Source organism: Mobula birostris, chromosome 6 (assembly GCF_030028105.1).
Source record: "Mobula birostris isolate sMobBir1 chromosome 6, sMobBir1.hap1, whole genome shotgun sequence".
In the NCBI taxonomy this organism is placed as follows: domain Eukaryota; kingdom Metazoa; phylum Chordata; class Chondrichthyes; order Myliobatiformes; family Myliobatidae; genus Mobula; species Mobula birostris.
The window spans coordinates 137,044,249-137,062,132 of record NC_092375.1 but is presented as its reverse complement, the minus strand read 5'-3'; the positions used below and the strand labels follow the sequence as shown (position 1 = coordinate 137,062,132).

Sequence of the window (17,884 nt, the reverse complement as noted above, 5' to 3'; positions counted from 1 at the left end):
TCCCTTCTTGAACAGAGGAATAATATTTGCTACTCTCCAGTCCTCCAGGACTTCATCAGTTACTAGTGACAATGCAAAGATCATTGTCAAAGCCCTAGTAATCTCCTTACATGCTCCTTTGAATATTCTTGTATAAATGCCATCAGGCCCTGGGAATTTATCCGCCTTAATGCTTCTCAGAAGACCCAGCATTACCTCCTTCCCAATCTCAAAATATCTCAGCACATTAGCATTCCCCATTGTTTTCACTATCCTCCAATTCCTTCTGCTCAGTAAATACTAGCACAAAGTACTCATTTAGTAATTCAGCCACTTGTTCTGACTCTAAATACAAATTCCCTCCTTTATTCCTGAATGGACCTGCCTCCTAATTAGTTATCTTTTTTCTTAAGATTATATTCTTAAAACTAAAGGAGTTGTGATCATTGTTCCCAAATGCTGTCTGACTGAAGGTCAGTCACCTGTCCAGGCTTATTTATCAAATTGAGGGCCAGTATGGTCCTGCGTTTAATGGAACTATCCACATACTGTTTCAAGAAACCACCTTGAATGTACCAAAGAATTTCTGCCCCATCTAAGCCTGTTGCATGAAGGAAGACCCAGTCAATGCAGAGGAAGTTAAAATTACCCTTTTACATCTTTCCATAGTCTGTATAGATAGCTGTTCCTTCATCCCCTTTCACCTTTCTTATTTTTGAACTCTACCTACATTGCCTCAGTGATGAGCCCTCCAATATTTCCGTTCTGAATGCAGAGCTCCTTGCCTGTAGTGCAACTCCACCTCTTGTGTCTCCCTCTCTATCTCATCTAAAGCATCAAAACCCAGAAGAGTTGAACTGATTGGTAATCTGTAACCACTGGTATACAGAAAGAATCTGTACTACAATGGTCTTGCAGTATGTATGTCTTTGTAGGCACCCTAACTATATATACAGTTGCAAGAAAAAGTTTGTGCACCCTTTGCAGTTACCTAGTTTTCTGCATTAATTTACTCATAAAATGTGGTCTGATCTTCACCCAAGTCACAATAATAGACAAAAACAATCTGCCTAAACTAATAGCACACAAACATTTGTACTTATTCTCATCAATACTGAGTAAACTATTTAAACAATCACAGTCTAGGTTAAAAAAAAGTGTGTAAACCTCTGGGTAAATGCCTTCTTCAAAAGCTATTTGTTAAGTTGTTTAAGTCTATTTGATACCTAGTTAGCCCATTGCTTTGCTTTGCTTTTTAGGGTAGTTGCACGGTGGGTTTTTTTGGGGGGGGGGGTTTGGGTTATTTCTTCTCTTTATTGATATATATGGAAAATTAGTATACTACTATATTACCTCATTATTTTATAACTAAACTGCACTGTTTGTACTTTTTTTTATGTATTAATATCTCTTGTAAATTTATATCTCAATAGTGTATTAGTTTTTATATGTTTTACCCTTTGTGTACTAATTTAATAAAAAGATTTCGAAAGAAAAGAAAGAAAAACTATTTGGAGTCAGGTGTTCCAATCAATGTGACGAGATTGGAAGTGTGGGTTGTAGAGGTGCCCTGCTCTATAAAAAAAAAGACGCACTAAGTTAAGTTACTGCCAGAGCCTGCTCTTATCAAGGAAGATCTGTTTATGTGCACCATGCCTCCATCAAAACAACTTTCAGAAGACCTTAGAAGAAGAATTGTAAAGGTGCATGAAGCTATAAAAGGCTGCAAAAGCACCTCTAAAGATCTGAGTGTTCATCAGTCCACAATAAGAGAAATTGTCTACAAATGGAAGAAATTCTGTACTGTTTCTACCCTCCCTAGGAGTGAGCATCCTGCAAAGATCAATAGGCAATACTGAAGGAGGTGAAAAAGAACCCAAGGGTAACAGCAAAAGACCTGCAGAAATCTCTAGAACTTGCTAAAGTCTCTGCTTATGTGTCCACCATAAGAAAAAAAAACCTGAACAAGAATGGTGTTCATGGACGACACCACAAAGGAAGCCACTGCACATCTCAGGTTTGCAAAAGACCACCTGGATGCTCCACAACACTTCTGGGATGATGTTCTGTGGACAGGTGAGACGAAAGTTGAACTTTTTGGCAGAAGTGCACATTGCTATAAAAGGGCACTCCACATCAATGCCAAAACCTCATCCCAACTGGGAAGCATGGTGGAAGGAGCATCATGGTTTGGGGCTGCTTTGCTGCCTCAGGCCTGGACAGGTTACAATCATTGAGGGAACAATGAATTCAAAATCGTATCAAGACATTTTAAAGGTGAGTATCAGGGTAGCAGTCTGTCACCTGAAGCTTAATAGAAGTTGGATGATACAAGACAGTGATCCGAAACACAAGAGTAAATCAACAACAGAACGGTTTAAAAAGTAGAAAATGTGTGTTTTGGAATGGCCAAATCAGAGTCCAGGCCTTAACCCAACTGAGATGCTGTGGCATGACTTGAAGAGGGTTGCTCATGGAAGGTCTTCCAGAAATATTGATGAACTGAAACAGTTTTGTAAGGAGGAATGGTCTAAAATTCCTCCTCACCATTATGTAAGTTTGATCAGCAGCTAAAACATTTTCTACTAGTTATTAAATACAAGGGTTCACATACTTTTTCCAGCCTGGACAGTGAATAATTAAACAATTTGTTCTATAAAGATATGAAAAGTACAATTGTATATTTATTATTAGTTTAGGCAGATTGTGTTTGTCCCTTTGTGACTTAGACCACATTTTATGAGTAAATTAATCCAGAAAAGCAGGTAACTGCAAAGGGTTCACAAACTTTCTTGCAATTTTATGTGCCAAAGCTTTTGCACAATACTGTACATATAATGTAGGTCACTAGATTAGTAAGTTTGTAAATGACGTGAAAATTGGTGAAGTTATAGATAGTGAAGAAGAACGTCTAAGGATTTAATGGAACATAGATCAGCTGGAAAGCTGGATAGAGAAGTGGCAGATGGTGTTTAATCCAGAAGGTGTGAGGTACTGAGAATGAGGCATTAAGTGCTTTAGTCATGTTGGCACTATACGTGTATTAGTTAGACCGCATTATGATTACCACAATACAGGAAGGAAATGCTAGGAGTGGTGGGAGTGCAGAAGAGATTCAACTCTGGAATGGAGTGTTATAGGTAAGGGTAGATTGTTTAGTCTGGGTTTATTCTTACTGGAACCTAGGAGATTAAGGGCGACTTTACAGAGGTTTATAGTATTATGAAGGACATACATAGAAGTTTTGCCAGAGCAGAGCAAGTCTGAAAGACTCACGTTTAAGATAAGAAGGGAGACCATTTAAAGGCGATCAGAGGGGTAAGTTTTTCACATGGAGAGTGATGAATATCTGAAAAGTGCTGCCAGAGGAGGTTCCAACTACAATATTGACATGGCATGTGGATGTGTACTTGGTTAGCAAGAGCGTAGAGGGATAGAGGCCTAAAGTGATTAGTGTAGATGGATATCACATTCTGCATGGATGAGATGGAGTGTATGATGTATGAGATGATTAATGTCTCCTTGCCTTTCCCTTTTTCTCTTCCATCAGCTAGCTGATGAGTTGGTTTCAAAGTGGCTTTCATATCCTGAATCCCAGCACGTTCCTCTGTGTCAGCATTTGTTGGGCTTTGCCATGAAGTCTGTCACACAGACAGCAATGGGTAGTCGCTTTGAAAGTGATCAAGAAGTAATTCGCTTTCGGAAGGATCATGATTCGGTGAGTGCACTCAGATGGAATACAGAGCAGCATTGTGTAGCAAGTGATATGTTTCTAACTTGCTTTTGATCAATCCATCTCAGTGAAATGTCACATAACAAAACAACAGAATGGGACTGCATTGGCAGAAGAAGCTCTTCCCTCAAAGTGCTATTGACCTGGCCCAAAAAAACAAGGAATACTGAAACTGAGCTTCATTGTGTGTACCATGAGATGATGTGTGATCAGTTTATCTTTTAGCAGTGCAGCTGAACAAACTTTGCATTCAGATAGGCCAAAAATGTCAGGGAGATTACTTCCATATTCTGGGGAAAAACAGCAGCAAAACTTGTGCTTCAAAGGACCTGTGGCAAGAGTGCCAGGTGAATTCCAGCACAGTGTAGAGGTTGAGATATACACCCTTACCGGTTTCTTTTTATTATTGATGTGGGTTCTGTTGATCGGGTTCTTTCTGTTTACAATTACCTCTGAACTGAGGAGGCAACTAAGTCACATTGCTGATTTTGGATTTGTATGCACAGTGCCTATAAAAAGTATTCATCCCCTTGGAAACTTTCATGTTTTACTGTTTTACATCATTGAATCACAGTGGATTTAATTTGGCTTTTTTTGACACTGATCAACACAAATAGACTCTTTCCTGTCAAAGTGAAAACAGATCTCTACAAAGTGATCTAAATTAATTATAGATATAAAACACAAAATAATTGATTGCATAAGCATTTAGCCACCCCCCCCCCCCCCACACACACACACACCAAATCATCACTGGTGTAGCCAGCTGGTTTTAGATGTCAGATAATTAGTTAAATGGAGATCACTGTGTGCAGTCAAGGTGTTTCAATTGATTGTAGTAAAAATACACCTGTATGTGGAAGGTCCAACTGCTGGTGAGTCAGTATCCTGGCAAAAACTACACCATGAAGACAAAAGAACACGCCAAGCAACTCCATGAAAAGGTTATTGAAAAGCACAAGTCAGGAAATGGACACAAGAAAATTTCCAAATCACTGAATATCCCTTGGAGTACAGTTAAATCAATCATCAAGAAATGGAAAGAATATGGCACAGCTGTAAATCTGCCTAGAGCGGGCCATCCTCAAAAACTGTGTGACCGTGCAAGGAAGGAACTAGTGAGGGAGGCCACAAAGAGACCTATGATAACTCTAGAGGAGCTATAAGCTTCAGTGGCTGAGATGGGAGAAACTGCACATAAAACAATTGCCACTGAACTGAGGAGACAATTGCCCGGGTGCTTCACCAGTCGCAGCTTTATGGGAGAGTGGCAAAGAGAGAGCACTGTTGGGGAAAAAAAACACATGAAGTCACGGCTAGAGTTTGCACAAAGGCCGGTGAGAGTCTCTGAAGTCAGCTGGAAGGAGGTCCTGTGGTCCGATGAAATTAAATTTGAGCTTTTTGGCCATCAGACTAAATTCTATGTTTGGCACATAATCAAAAACACACCATCCCTACCGGGAAGCATGGTGGTCACTGCATCGTGCTGTGGGGATGCTTCACGGCAGCAGGCCCTGGAAGGCTTGTGAAGGTTGAGGGTAAAATGAATGCAGCAAAATACAGAGAAATCCTGGAGGAAGAGAACTGTGACTTGAGAGAAAATTTGTTTTCCAGCAAGACAATAACCCCAAGTATAAAGCCAAAACTGCACAGCAGTGGCTTAAAAACAACAAAGTTAATGTTCTGGAGAGGCCAAGTCAGGGCCCAGACCTCAATCCAATTGAAAAGTTATGGCTGGGTTTGAAAAGGTCTGTTCACTCATGATCCCCATGCAATTTGACAGAGCTTGAACAGTTTTGTAAAAAAGAACAGGGAAAATTTGCAGAGTCCAGATGTGTTAAGCTGATAGAGACCTATCCACACAGACTCAAGGGTGTAATTGCTGCGAAAGGTGCATCTACTAGATACTGATTTGAAGGAGTTGAATGCTTTAAATCAATTATTTTGTGTTTTATATTTGTAATTAATTTAAATCCCTTTGTAGAGATCTGTTTTCACTTTGACAGGAAAGTGTCTTTTTCTGACGAAGGGTCTCGGTCTGAAACGTCGACTGCACCTCTTCCTACAGATGCTGCCTGGCCTGCTGCGTTCACCAGCAACTTTGATGTGTGTTGCTTGAATTTCCAGCATCTGCGGAATTCCTGTTGTTTGCGTTTAATTTAACTACTGCGAAGCCTCTTCCGGTGATGTCTACACCGAAGAAGTTTAGATCCTCTCTTCGACGGGAGTTCAGGGAAACCATCTCTCACTGCTCCCCATCTGTAATTTCTTCGGCTCTTCAACTTTTTGACCACACTTTGACTCAGACTCGCTATCACAGCCATATATCCTTTCTTGAAACGTGCCTCCGTCACCAATTTACTCCAGTTGGCTTTAGGATTCATTTCCAAGCCTCTCAATTTGGACGTTCTGAGGATCCCAGGTACTCACATTTTATTGACTCTGCCTCTCGCCGCTTCTCTCGCCAAGCTCTGAAGGCGACCCTCTCCGCCATGAGGAGGTACTTGGTGTCCCTATCCCAGACCCTTCCACACCTTCGGGACACTTTCTTCGCCGTCTGTAATGGTCCTACCCGTTATTTCATCCTCCGTCGGATTCACGCCTGCAGTCGCCGTTTTTTTGACTTTGTCATGTTAGGCAAAGATCGCAAGATCCTCTATCTACGGACTCCAGAGCCTGCTGGCCCTGAAACTAGCAGGCATGAACTTCAGATTGCAGCCCCTGCCACTGATCTCGCCGGCTCCAACACCTCAGGGCATATTCAAAACCCGGACTCCAGCAACGACCATGGACACCTTCACAGCGATTGCGCAACCACCAACTGTGACGCCAGCCTTGAACTCCAGGCCAGGTCTTTATGTGCTGCTATTGTGACTCCCGTCTCCCCTTCCCCAACCAATACTCTGCAATCCCATCTCCTTCAGATCCCATCGTCAGCTCCTGGGTACTCAGAGGCTTCATCTTCCTCTCACCGCAACCCTCCCCTCTCCACTGACACCCCCAGCCTCCCCCCTCCCGCCTCTGATCCCAGCTCTCAAGATTCCAGCCTTGAACTCCAGGCCGGGTCTTTATGTGCTGCTGTTGTGACTCCTGTTTCCCCTTCCCCCACCACCACTCCACAGCCCCGTCTTCCTCAGATCCCACCGTCAGCTCCTGGGCCCTCGGAGGCTCCATCTTCCTCTCACCCCAACCCTCCCCTCTCCATTGACACCCCCAGGCTCCCCCCTCCCCCCTCTGATCCCAGATCTCATCCATGCCGGGTCTTTACTATCCCCTCTGACGTTCAACTGTCGGAGGCAGAACGCTCTGTTCTCAGTAAGGGCCTCACCTTTGTCCTCCTTCGCCCACACCTCAGCAAGTTCCATGTTCGCCATGATGCGGAACTTTTCTTCCGCCGTCTCCGTCTCCGAGCCTACTTCTTCGGCAAGGACTCTTCCACCCCCACCAATGACCCCTTCTCCCGTCTTCAACCCTCCTCTTCTTCACGGACACCCCGCTCTGATCTTCTGCCTGCTCTGGATCTCTTTATCGCTAACTGCCGAAGGGACATCAACCGTCTCGACTTCACCGCACCTTGTCCCCATTCCAACCTCACTCCTTCGGAATGCTCTGCTCTCCACTTCCTCCGCACTAATCCTAACCCTATTATTAAACCCGCCGATAAGGGGGGGGTGCTGTTGTAGTCTGGCGTACTGACCTCTACCTTGCCGAGGCACAGTGACAACTCGCGGATACCTCCTCTTATTTACCCCTCGATCATGACCCCACTAAGGAGCACCAGGCCATTGTCTCCCACACCATCACCGACTTCCTCCGCTCAGGGGATCTCCCATCCACTGCTACCAACCTTATAGTTCCCACACCCCGCACTTCCCGTTTCTACCTCCTACCCAAGATCCACAAACCTGCCTGTCCTGGCCGACCTATTGTCTCAGCTTGCTCCTGCCCCACCGAACTCGTTTCTGCATACCTCGACACGGTTTTATCACCCCTTGTTCAATCCCTTCCGACCTATGTTCGTGACACTTCTCACGCTCTTAAACTTTTCGATGATTTTAAGTTCCCTGGCCCCCACCGCTTTATTTTCACCATGGATGTCCAGTCCCTATATACTTCCATCCCCCATCAGGAAGGTCTCAAAGCTCTACGCTTCTTTTTGGATTCCAGACCTAATCAGTTCCCCTCTACCACCACTCTGCTCCGTCTAGCGGAATTAGTCCTTACTCTTAATAATTTCTCCTTTGGCTCCTCCCACTTCCTCCAAACTAAAGGTGTAGCTATGGGCACCCGTATGGGTCCTAGCTATGTCTGCCTTTTTGTTGGCTTTGTGGAACAATCTATGTTCCGTGCCTATTCTGGTATCTGTCCCCCACTTTTCCTTCGCTACATCGACGACTGCATTGGCGCTGCTTCCTGCACGCATGCAGAACTCGTTGACTTTATTAACTTTGCCTCCAACTTTCACCCTGCCCTCAAGTTTACCTGGTCCATTTCCGACACCTCCCTCCCCCTTCTAGATCTTTCTGTCTCTGTCTCTGGAGACAGCTTATCCACTGATGTCTACTAGAAGCCTACTGACTCTCACAGCTATCTGGACTATTCCTCTTCTCACCCTGTCTCTTGCAAAAACGCCATCCCCTTCTCGCAATTCCTCCGTCTCCGCCGCATCTGCTCTCAGGATGAGGCTTTTCATTCTAGAACGAGGGAGATGTCTTCCTTTTTTAAAGAAGGGGGCTTCCCTTCCTCCACTATCAACTCTGCTCTTATACGCATCTCCCCCATTTCACGTACATCTGCTCTCACTCCATCCTCCCGCCACCCCACTAGGAATAGGGTTCCCCTGGTCCTCACCTACCACCCCACCAGCCTCCGGGTCCAACATACTATTCTCTGTAACTTCCGCCACCTCCAACGGGATCCCACCACTAAGCACATCTTTCCCTCCCCCCCTCTCTCTGCATTCCGCAGGGATCGCTCCCTACACAACTCCCTTGTCCATTCATCCCCCCCATCCCTCCCCACTGATCTCCCTCCTGGCACTTATCCGTGTAAGCGGAACAAGTGCTACACATGCCCTTACACTTCCTCCCTTACCACCATTCAGGGCCCCAAACAGTCCTTCCAGGTGAGGCAACACTTCACCTGTGAGTCGACTGGGGTGATATACTGCGTCCGGTGCTCCTGATGTGGCCTTTTATATATTGGCGAGACCCGACGCAGACTGGGAGACCGCTTTGCTGAACATCTACGCTCTGTCCGCCAGAGAAAGTAGGATCTCCCAGTGGCCACACATTTTAATTCCACATCCCATTCCCATTCTGACATGTCTATCCACGGCCTCCTCTACTGTAAAGATGAAGCCACACTCAGGTTGGAGGAACAACACCTTATATTCCGTCTGGGTAGCCTCCAACCTGGTGGCATGAACATCGACTTCTCTAACTTCCGCTGATGCCCCACCTCCCCCTCGTACCCCATTTGTTACTTATTTTTATGCACACATTCTTTCTCTCACTCTCCTTTTTCTCCCTCTGTCCCTCTGAATATACCTCTTGCCCATCCTCTGGGTTCCCCCCCCCCCTTGTCTTTCTTCCCGGACCTCCTGTCTCATGATCCTCTCGTATCCCTTTTTGCCTATCACCTGTCCAGCTCTTGGCTCCATCCCTCCCCCTCCTGTCTTCTCCTATCATTTTGGATCTCCCCCTCCCCCTTTCAAATCCCTCACTCACTCTTCCTTCAGTTAGTCCTGACGAAAGGTCTCGGCCTGAAACGTCGACTGCACCTCTTCCTACAGATGCTGCCTGGCCTGCTGCGTTCACCAGCAACTTTGATGTGTGTTGCTTGAATTTCCAGCATCTGCAGAATTCCTGTTGTTTAAGTGTCTTTTTCTGTTGATCAGTGTCAAAAAAGCCAAATTAAATCCACTGTGATTCAATGTTGTTAAACAATAAAACATGAAAACTTCCAAAGGAGTGAATACTTTTTATAGGCACTGTAAATCAGTCAGTGTAAATCTGGCAAGTTTTCTTCTTTGGAAGATTTTAGTCAACCAGATGGGACTTTACACCCATTTGTTGCTTTCAGATTTATTTATTTCCCTAAATTTCAACTCCCATCAATGGATTTTCAACATCTCTCTGCATCAGTGATTGAAACTTCGGAATCCTAATTTGTCAAAATAATCATGTTGCTATCTCAAATATGAAATAAATGACTTTGCCCCTGGTCCTCTTGGCTGCCCTAAATATTCAGGGGGATGTGCCAACATACATGGAATTCTGGGTGGCATGCCAGTCTACTCAAATTTAGGTATACCTGGGTACTCTATTTCAGGATGTTTGCTCTAACATTTGCTATTCAGAGGTGCATGACTTTAAGCCTTATTTTCTGTGATCTGCACTGACTTCACATGTATTCTAGGATGCATGCAACCAGTCCAGGTATTTGAAACAGGTTTCTTAAAGCTTGTTTATGTGAGGTGCAAACCGCAAATTCCATGGCTGTCTGCCAGCATTTCAAGAGGCATACCACTATCCCGTTCTGTTTTGGCTTTCAGATTTGGTCTGAGATCGGGAAAGGATTTTTGGATGGATCACTTGATAAAAGCTCCCCCAGGAAGGAACATTTTGAAGCAGGTAATTTTGGATTGTGATTGTGATGCTTAATGAAATTTTGCATTAGTTGTGACTGTAACCAAATCCAAAGATCTCAGTTACAGCTTTGACTATAGATGTGATGAATTTTTTGGTCTAAGGGGGGCCTCACCAGTTATCATTAAATTTTATTCTGGAATCAAGAGGGAAGTGCTTTCTGGGATTCCTGTCCTGACTGCTACCTAGTGATGCACATTGCATCACTATTTGAGGATGAAGTGCAAAGCTTACTATGTTCTGCCCTATTGTGGATGCAGCAAGATTTATCAACTGAGTACAGAGGGATTCTATACAGGAAGAGGAAAATATATTCTTTTCTCAGTGGGTAGAGGGATACTAGAAGGAAGTTAATAAAAATGTTGAGTGACATAGATAAGGTAAACACCAGAATCTTTTTCCTGGGGGAGAAATGTTGAATACTAGAGGGCATAGCTTTAAAGTGACGGGGAGGGGGTAGAGGTTTAAAGGAGATATGCAGGGCAAGTTTTTACACAGAAGAGTTGTAGGTACCTGGAACGCACTGCCAGGGGTGGTAGGGCAAGCAGATAAAATCATGGCATTCAAGAAGCTTTTAGACAGGCTCATGAGTATGCAGGGAAATGGAGGGATTTGCATTATGTGTAGGCAGAAGAGACAGTTGAATTTAGCATCAAGCTTGGGACAGGCATGGACCAAAGGATTTTTTCCTATGCTGTGCTATTCTGTGAAACTGTCATTGTCAGGGGGAGGTTGGCTTTGGTACATTGTGAAATTACATTAAGTATTGCTGGTCACAGGCAGAGGACTGTCTGTGACTAGCAATAATCCGTCCTTGAACAAGCTGAGAATGCCTAACACCTATAGATCCTTCCTTGACAAACTTTAGGACAGAAGTGAACTGGCAAGTCCGAACTTTACAGCTCAAGTCTAAGATGTGATTAAAAGTCACCTTGGTATGATGGGTCATTTTAAAATTCAATGAGGTGGAAACAGTGAATGAATGTAATCGAGAGTATTAGCACAACAAAAAAAGTCTAGGTTTCTATCTTCTAGCTGTGTCATTTCTGGTAACTCTTAAAACTTTGCATTTATTAAAATCTGAATCTGATGTGTTGAAAAAAGATGTTCTAGTTTCTTATTGAAGTATATTGCTCCATTATCCAAGCTGGAATCCTGCTACATGGTATATTATGTTTAGCCTGTAAGTATGTCCTTTACACTTAAATTCTGTACACAACAGAAGATCTTTAGTGGAATTCAATTTGTTTAAACTGTGCATTATTTTAAACATTCTTATCATGGCCACCCTCACTCCTTTGTCAAGAGGAAGGGAACCCAGGGTGGTTGATCTGTTGGTGCATTTTTTTCTGCCCTATGTAGAGGCCAGCATTTTATGAGCTCTGGTCAATATTTTCTGTTCGCATCCCATGACTTTTATGCCACTGTTCCCAGCTCTTCACCGTCTAGGAAATTTTGAGACCAGAACTGAAGGCCAAGCCTTTAGTAAAACTAAAGCAGTTCTTCCACAGTTGCTCAGTTTAATTCCTCACTGTAATTTTCTACTTCATTTACACTATTTATAGTGCCAGAATCTTTGTGGACTCAGCATAATTGGGTGTACGATTTTCTACTCATTATCTAAATCACATTCAGAATAAAAGCAGTAAATAATTGAAAGATGAACACAGCAGACGAACAACAGTGGTTGCTCTTTCTATCTGGTGTGTTTGTGCCTCATATTCTTTTGCTTCCTTTCAGAGTGAATCTGTCTGTCTCTCTCGTTTTCTCTCTCACTCTCTCTCTCTGTCGTGTTCTCTTCTTGCTTCCCATATTTACGCCCCTTCCTCCTCTCTAGGTCACAAATGTTCTTACGTTTCTTAGAGGAGAAAAATTTTAATGCAGTTGAGTTGTCTGAAGCTAGAACGCTGAATTGGATGAGTGTTTTGTGACGGTACCCCTGTGATTTTCAGTCTCTCATTGCTACAGTCAGAAGTTTCTACCTGTTTAAAAAGGACAACAATTATACCAGTGCCCATGAAGATGAGCTGCTTTAATGACCATCGAGGGGTTGGTTATGTCTAGAATTAACTCCGTTCTCAGCAAGGACCTGGATCCACTGCAATTTCCCTTTCACCACAATAGGTCTATGGCAGATGCAATCTCACTGGCTCTTCATGCAGCCTTGGATCACCCAGACAATACAAATACCTATGTCGGGATGCTGTTTATTGACTACAGCTCAGCGTTTAGCACCCCATCATTCCTACAGTTCTGATCGAAAAGCTCCAGAACCTGGGCCTCTGTGACTCCTTCTGCAACTGGATCCTTGACTCCCTCACCGGAAGGCCACAATGCGAGCGGATTGGAAATAATATCTCCACTTTGCTGACAGTCAATGCTGGTGCACCACAGGGATGTGTGCTTAACCCACTGCTCTGCTCTCTATACACCCATGATGGTGTGGCTAGGCACAGCTGTTTATAAATTTGATGATGATACAACTGTTTTTGGCATAATTTCAGATGGTTACAGGAGGGTGGACAGGAGCGAGATTGATCAGCTAGTTGAGTGGTGTCGCAGCAACAACTTGCACTCAGCGTCAATAAAACCAAAGAATTGATTGTGGGCTTCAGGTAGGGTAAGATGAGTGAGCACAGACCAGCGAGCAATTTCAAGTTCCTGGGAGCCAATATCTCTGAGAATCTAACCTGCATCCAGCATATCGATGCAGCTACAAAGAAGGCATGATAGCAGGTATATTTCATTAGGAGTTTGAGGAGATTTGGTATGTCACCTAAAACACTTGCAAATTTTTACGGTTGTACATGGAGAGCGTATCAACTGCCTGCATCACTGTCTGGTATGGTGGGGGGGGGAGGGCTACTGTACAGGATCAAAGTAAGCTGCAGAGAGTTGTAAACTTAGCTCCATCATGGGAGCTAGCCTCCATAGTATCCAGGACATCTTCAAGGTGCGATGCCTCAAAAAGGCAGCATTCATCATTAAGGACCCTATCACCCAGGTCATGCCTTGTTCTTATTGCTACCACCAGGAAGAAGGAACAGAAGCCTGAAGCACACACTCAGTGATTCAGGAACAGTCTCTTCCCCTCTGCCCTCAGATTTCTGAATGGACATTGAACTCATGAATGCTACTTTCTAATTTCCATTTTTGCACTACTTTCTTATTTTAACTATTTAATGTCATATATATATTTACTGTAATTCATGGTATTTTCTATTATTATGTATTGCATTTTACTGCTGCCACAAAGTTAACAAATTTCATGACATATGTTGATAATTAAATCTGATCCTGATTCTGATAATTTGAATAGCAGCAGTTCTGATCTGTCAGCGTGTCTTGTCATCACTATGGAAATAAATTATATAGCAGAAGAAATATGATGCAAGGAGAATCAATATCTGATTCAGCTCGCAGGGATGGTGACTTGATGTAATTCTTTTTAGCATTTAAATTCTATTGATTGTGCTATTAGATACTGATGCCGGGCAGGAAATGGAACTGAGGAGACTGGCACAAAGAATTCTTCTTGATCTTGAACCAACCTCTGTAGCATGGGAGAAGACATGAAGAGGTTGCATAGGTCACATATTGAAGAATTATTTCCTTTTAAAATTTGAAGATTTCACTTTTCTCCTACTAGTTGCAGATGCTCATTTTTTCATTGGTAGGGGATTGTTCTGCAAGCAGAAAGTTTCAGCAGGATATCAGTTTGGAAGCAGAAGGTTATACTTTGCAGAGCCACGTGCTCCCAACAAGAGCTGTTGGTAGTACTCATGAGATTTCACTTGCTTGTGAATTCGGGCTAGTAGAACCGATTTGATGTTATGGTAAGGACATCTTTTAAAATAAGATGGCACCACGTACAGCGGCCGTGTTGCGAGCTCCATTCCAAATCTACAGTATACTACTAATTGCTACAGTTTTCTGTTCAAGTAGCTGATAGTCACATCAGATACGATAGACTGACCCTTCTGAACATTGGAAAGACAGCATTTACCCACTATGTGCTGCCTTTCCTACATTGGGATCCCCTGGTTGTGCGATCCATGGGAGACTCATTTCTTACACCGCCACTACCTCGGAAGAAGCGCTGGAGGCGAGGGAGAAGGGCTGGCGTCCTGGTGAGGCTGAGATGGCGTGCAAATCAACCGCGGTTCCCTAGGATACTCCTGGCTAAGGTTCAGTCCCTGAGTAACAAGCTTTGTGAACTGAGAGCCAGAATCTCCTATCAGCAGGAAACAAAGGAATGCAACGTTTTGTGCTTCGTGGAGACCTGGCTGACAAAGGAAATACTGGATCATGCCATCGAGCCCTCGGCATTCTCCCTGTTCCGGGCAGGCAGGTCGAAAAACCTCACTGGGAAGAGTAAAGGAGGAGGAGTATGCTTCATTGTCAACAATGCTGGCCGCGACCCCCCAGAATGTGCATGCACACAAATCCTTTTGTTCCCCAGACCTGGAATACCTGGTGCAGCTGTGCAGACCCTACTGAATGCCTTGGGAGTTCACAGCTGTTATCATCACAGCGGTGTACATTCCACCGCAGGCTGATACTGACCTGGCTCTCAAGGAACTGTACAAGACCATCGACATGCTGGAGACTGCACACTCAGAAAATGCCTTCATCGTTGCCAGTGACTTTAATTGAGCGTCACTGATGAAAGTCTCTCTGAAGTTTTGTCAGCACATCCGGGTGAGCACTCGTGGAGATAACACACTTGACCACTGCTACACTTCCTTCCGAAATGCTTACAAAGCTTTCCCTCGCCCAGCTTTTGGAAAATCAAATCACTCTTCGATCCTGGTTTTGCCGACGTAGAGACAGAAGCTGAAACAAGAGGCAGCCATAGTTAAAACTGTCCACTGTTAGTCCAACCAGCCAGCCTCCATGCTGCAAGACTGCTTCGATGACATTGACTGGAATGTCTTCCATGTTGAGGATGTCTTCAAGTTCACTGATGGAGTCATGTGCTTCATCCGGAAAAGCATCAACAATGTTGTTCCCCCAGAAGTTGGTCAGGCTCTTCCTGAACCAGAAACTCTGGATCAGTACTTCCGTGTGAGCAGCACTTACTGCGCGACACAGCTTACGCTGGCAGCAATCAGTAGGAGCTCAAGAAAAGCAGCTATGATCTGCGCAAAGCTATCAAGGGTGCGAAACAACAATACAGGGAAAAGATTGAGTCAAGATTCACAACAAACAGCACATGTGACTTGTGGCGAGAGCTGCATACCATCGCAGACTTCAAAGCCAAACATTGTGGTGCCGCCAACGTTGCGGCCTCTCTCCCAGATGAGCTCAATCACTTATATGCTTGGTTCAACGTCGCTAACTCTCAGCCTCTGAGGAAAGCCACCACTACAACCTGCAACCTGGTCATCTCTGAGGCCAAGGTACGCAGATGTTTCCAATGAGTGGAGAGTCACAAGGCTGCAAAACTGGACAGCATCCCAGGGCAAGTACTCAGGATGTACACAGCACAACTGGCAGGTGGGTTTACTGACATTTTTAATCTCTCGCTCTCCCAGTGTAGAGTGCCCTCCTGCTTCAAAACATGCACCATTGTCCCTGTACCAAAAAAGACCAAGGTAACATGCTTGAACAACTGGTGTCCTGTCGCATTCACCTCAATAATAAGCAAGTGTTTTTAGAGGCTGGTCAAGGATTACATTTGCAGCATGCTACCACCCAAACTGGACCCCCTACTATTCGCCTACCGACACAACTGATCGGTGGATGACGCAATAGCCACTGCTTTACATATTGTCCTTACGCATCTAGAGAAAACGGATGCTTATGTGAGAATGCTGTTCTTGGACCACAGTTCAGCATTCAACACCATAGTTCCATCAAGGCTTGACAAGAAGCTCAGAGATCTCAGCCTTGACCCTGCCTTGTGCAGCTGGATCCTGGACTTCCTGTCAGATCACCAGCAGGTTGTAAGAATGGGCTCCCTCACCTCCAACCCTCTGACTCTTAGTACAGGAGCCCTTCAGGGTTGTGTACTAAACCCCCTCCTTTACTCCCTATATACCCATGACTGTGTCTCCACCCACAGCTCCAATCTGCTAATTACATTTGCCGACGAGACCACTTTGATTGGCCTTATCTCAAACGATAATGAGGTGGCTTACAGGGAAGAAGTCATCTCTCTGACACAGAGGTGTCAAGAAAACAACCTCTCCCTCAATGTTGCAAAAACAAAGGAGCTGGTTGTGGATTACAGGAGGAATGGAGACAGGCTAACCCCTATTGACATCAATGGATCTGGGGTTGAGAGGGTGAACAGCTTCAAGTTCCTCGGCATCCACATCACTGAGGACCTCATGTGGTCTGTACACAAGTTTGGTATGGGCCCCCAAATCCTAAGAACTTTCTACAGGGGCACAATTAAGAGCATCCTGACTGGCTGCATCACTGCCTGGTGTAGGAACTGTACCTCCCTTAATCGCAGGACTCTGCAGAGAGTGGTACGGACAACCCAGCGTATCTGTAGTTGTGAACTTCCCATGATTCAGGACATTTACAAGGACAGGTGTGTAAAAAGGGCCCGGAGGATCATTGAGAACCCAAGTCATCCCAACCACAATCTATTCCAGCTGCTACCATCTGGGAAACGCCAGGACCAACAAGCTCCAGGATAGCTTCTTCCACTAGGCCATCAGACTGATGAACTTGCGCTGATTTGAGTGTACTCTATTTTACATTGACTGTTCTATTTATTATAAATTATTCTAACTTACTATGATTGCACATTGCACTTGTTAGCGCAAACTTTCTCAGTGTTTAACACAGCAAAGCCGCATTCCCCAGATTAACATAACAAAGACGCCATTTTAATTAGCCTCCGCAGTAACATAAAAATCGAACCCCCTTACACTCTATTAGATGGAGACATAACATAAAGATTTTTACTCCTCATGTATGTAAAGGATGTAAGAAATAAAGTCAATTCAATTTCAATTCAATTCAAATGCAAGGATGAGCTTTCTGCTAGACATTGCCTCACAAAATGTTATTGTTCCATAACATTAGCGCTGAGTAACTGACCATTCTCATGATCAGTATGTTCAAAATCATGCAAGTGATTCTGCCTGTGCTTTTCGTGACCTTTCCTTTCTCTTTTTTTAAAACCTGGTGGATGATGGAAACCAGGGAACTATAGACCAAATAATCTTCTTACATCTGTTTACGAGAAAGGAGCAAATAAACCTCAAGCGTCTAAAGAATCTATCTCTCTGCCTGCATCCCCCATGAGAGTCTGTTGCTAAAGATAAAGCTTGGGGAAATACAAGCAATCACTTTATTTGTTTGCAAGAAACTGTGTTGGAGTTGCAATGATCCATTCTATTTAAAGTCCGAAAGTAAGATTTACTGAGCAGGAGTGGAGGAAACCTTGTTAACAGTATATTTGAAAGCATCAAAATGTGAAGAAGTATTAATAAATTAAGACATTAGTAAATGATTTATATTGTACACAAGTGTGAGGTTATCACATTTGGGCAGGTGAAGA

At 44.0% G+C, this 17,884-nt stretch overlaps 1 protein-coding gene across 2 annotated transcripts in view; it reads left to right on the top strand.

Moving 5' to 3' along the window:
* Positions 1 to 17,884, top strand: part of cyp20a1 (cytochrome P450, family 20, subfamily A, polypeptide 1) — a 53,427-nt gene that overhangs the window by 21,905 nt on the left and 13,638 nt on the right. The window contains exons 5-6 of one of the 2 annotated variants that reach the window (XM_072261435.1): positions 3,530 to 3,697; positions 10,269 to 10,347. In XM_072261435.1, the coding sequence (XP_072117536.1) occupies positions 3,530 to 3,697; positions 10,269 to 10,347 (247 nt within the window). The remainder of the gene's footprint in view (positions 1 to 3,529; positions 3,698 to 10,268; positions 10,348 to 17,884) is intronic. The other variant, XM_072261436.1, reaches the window with a different exon arrangement.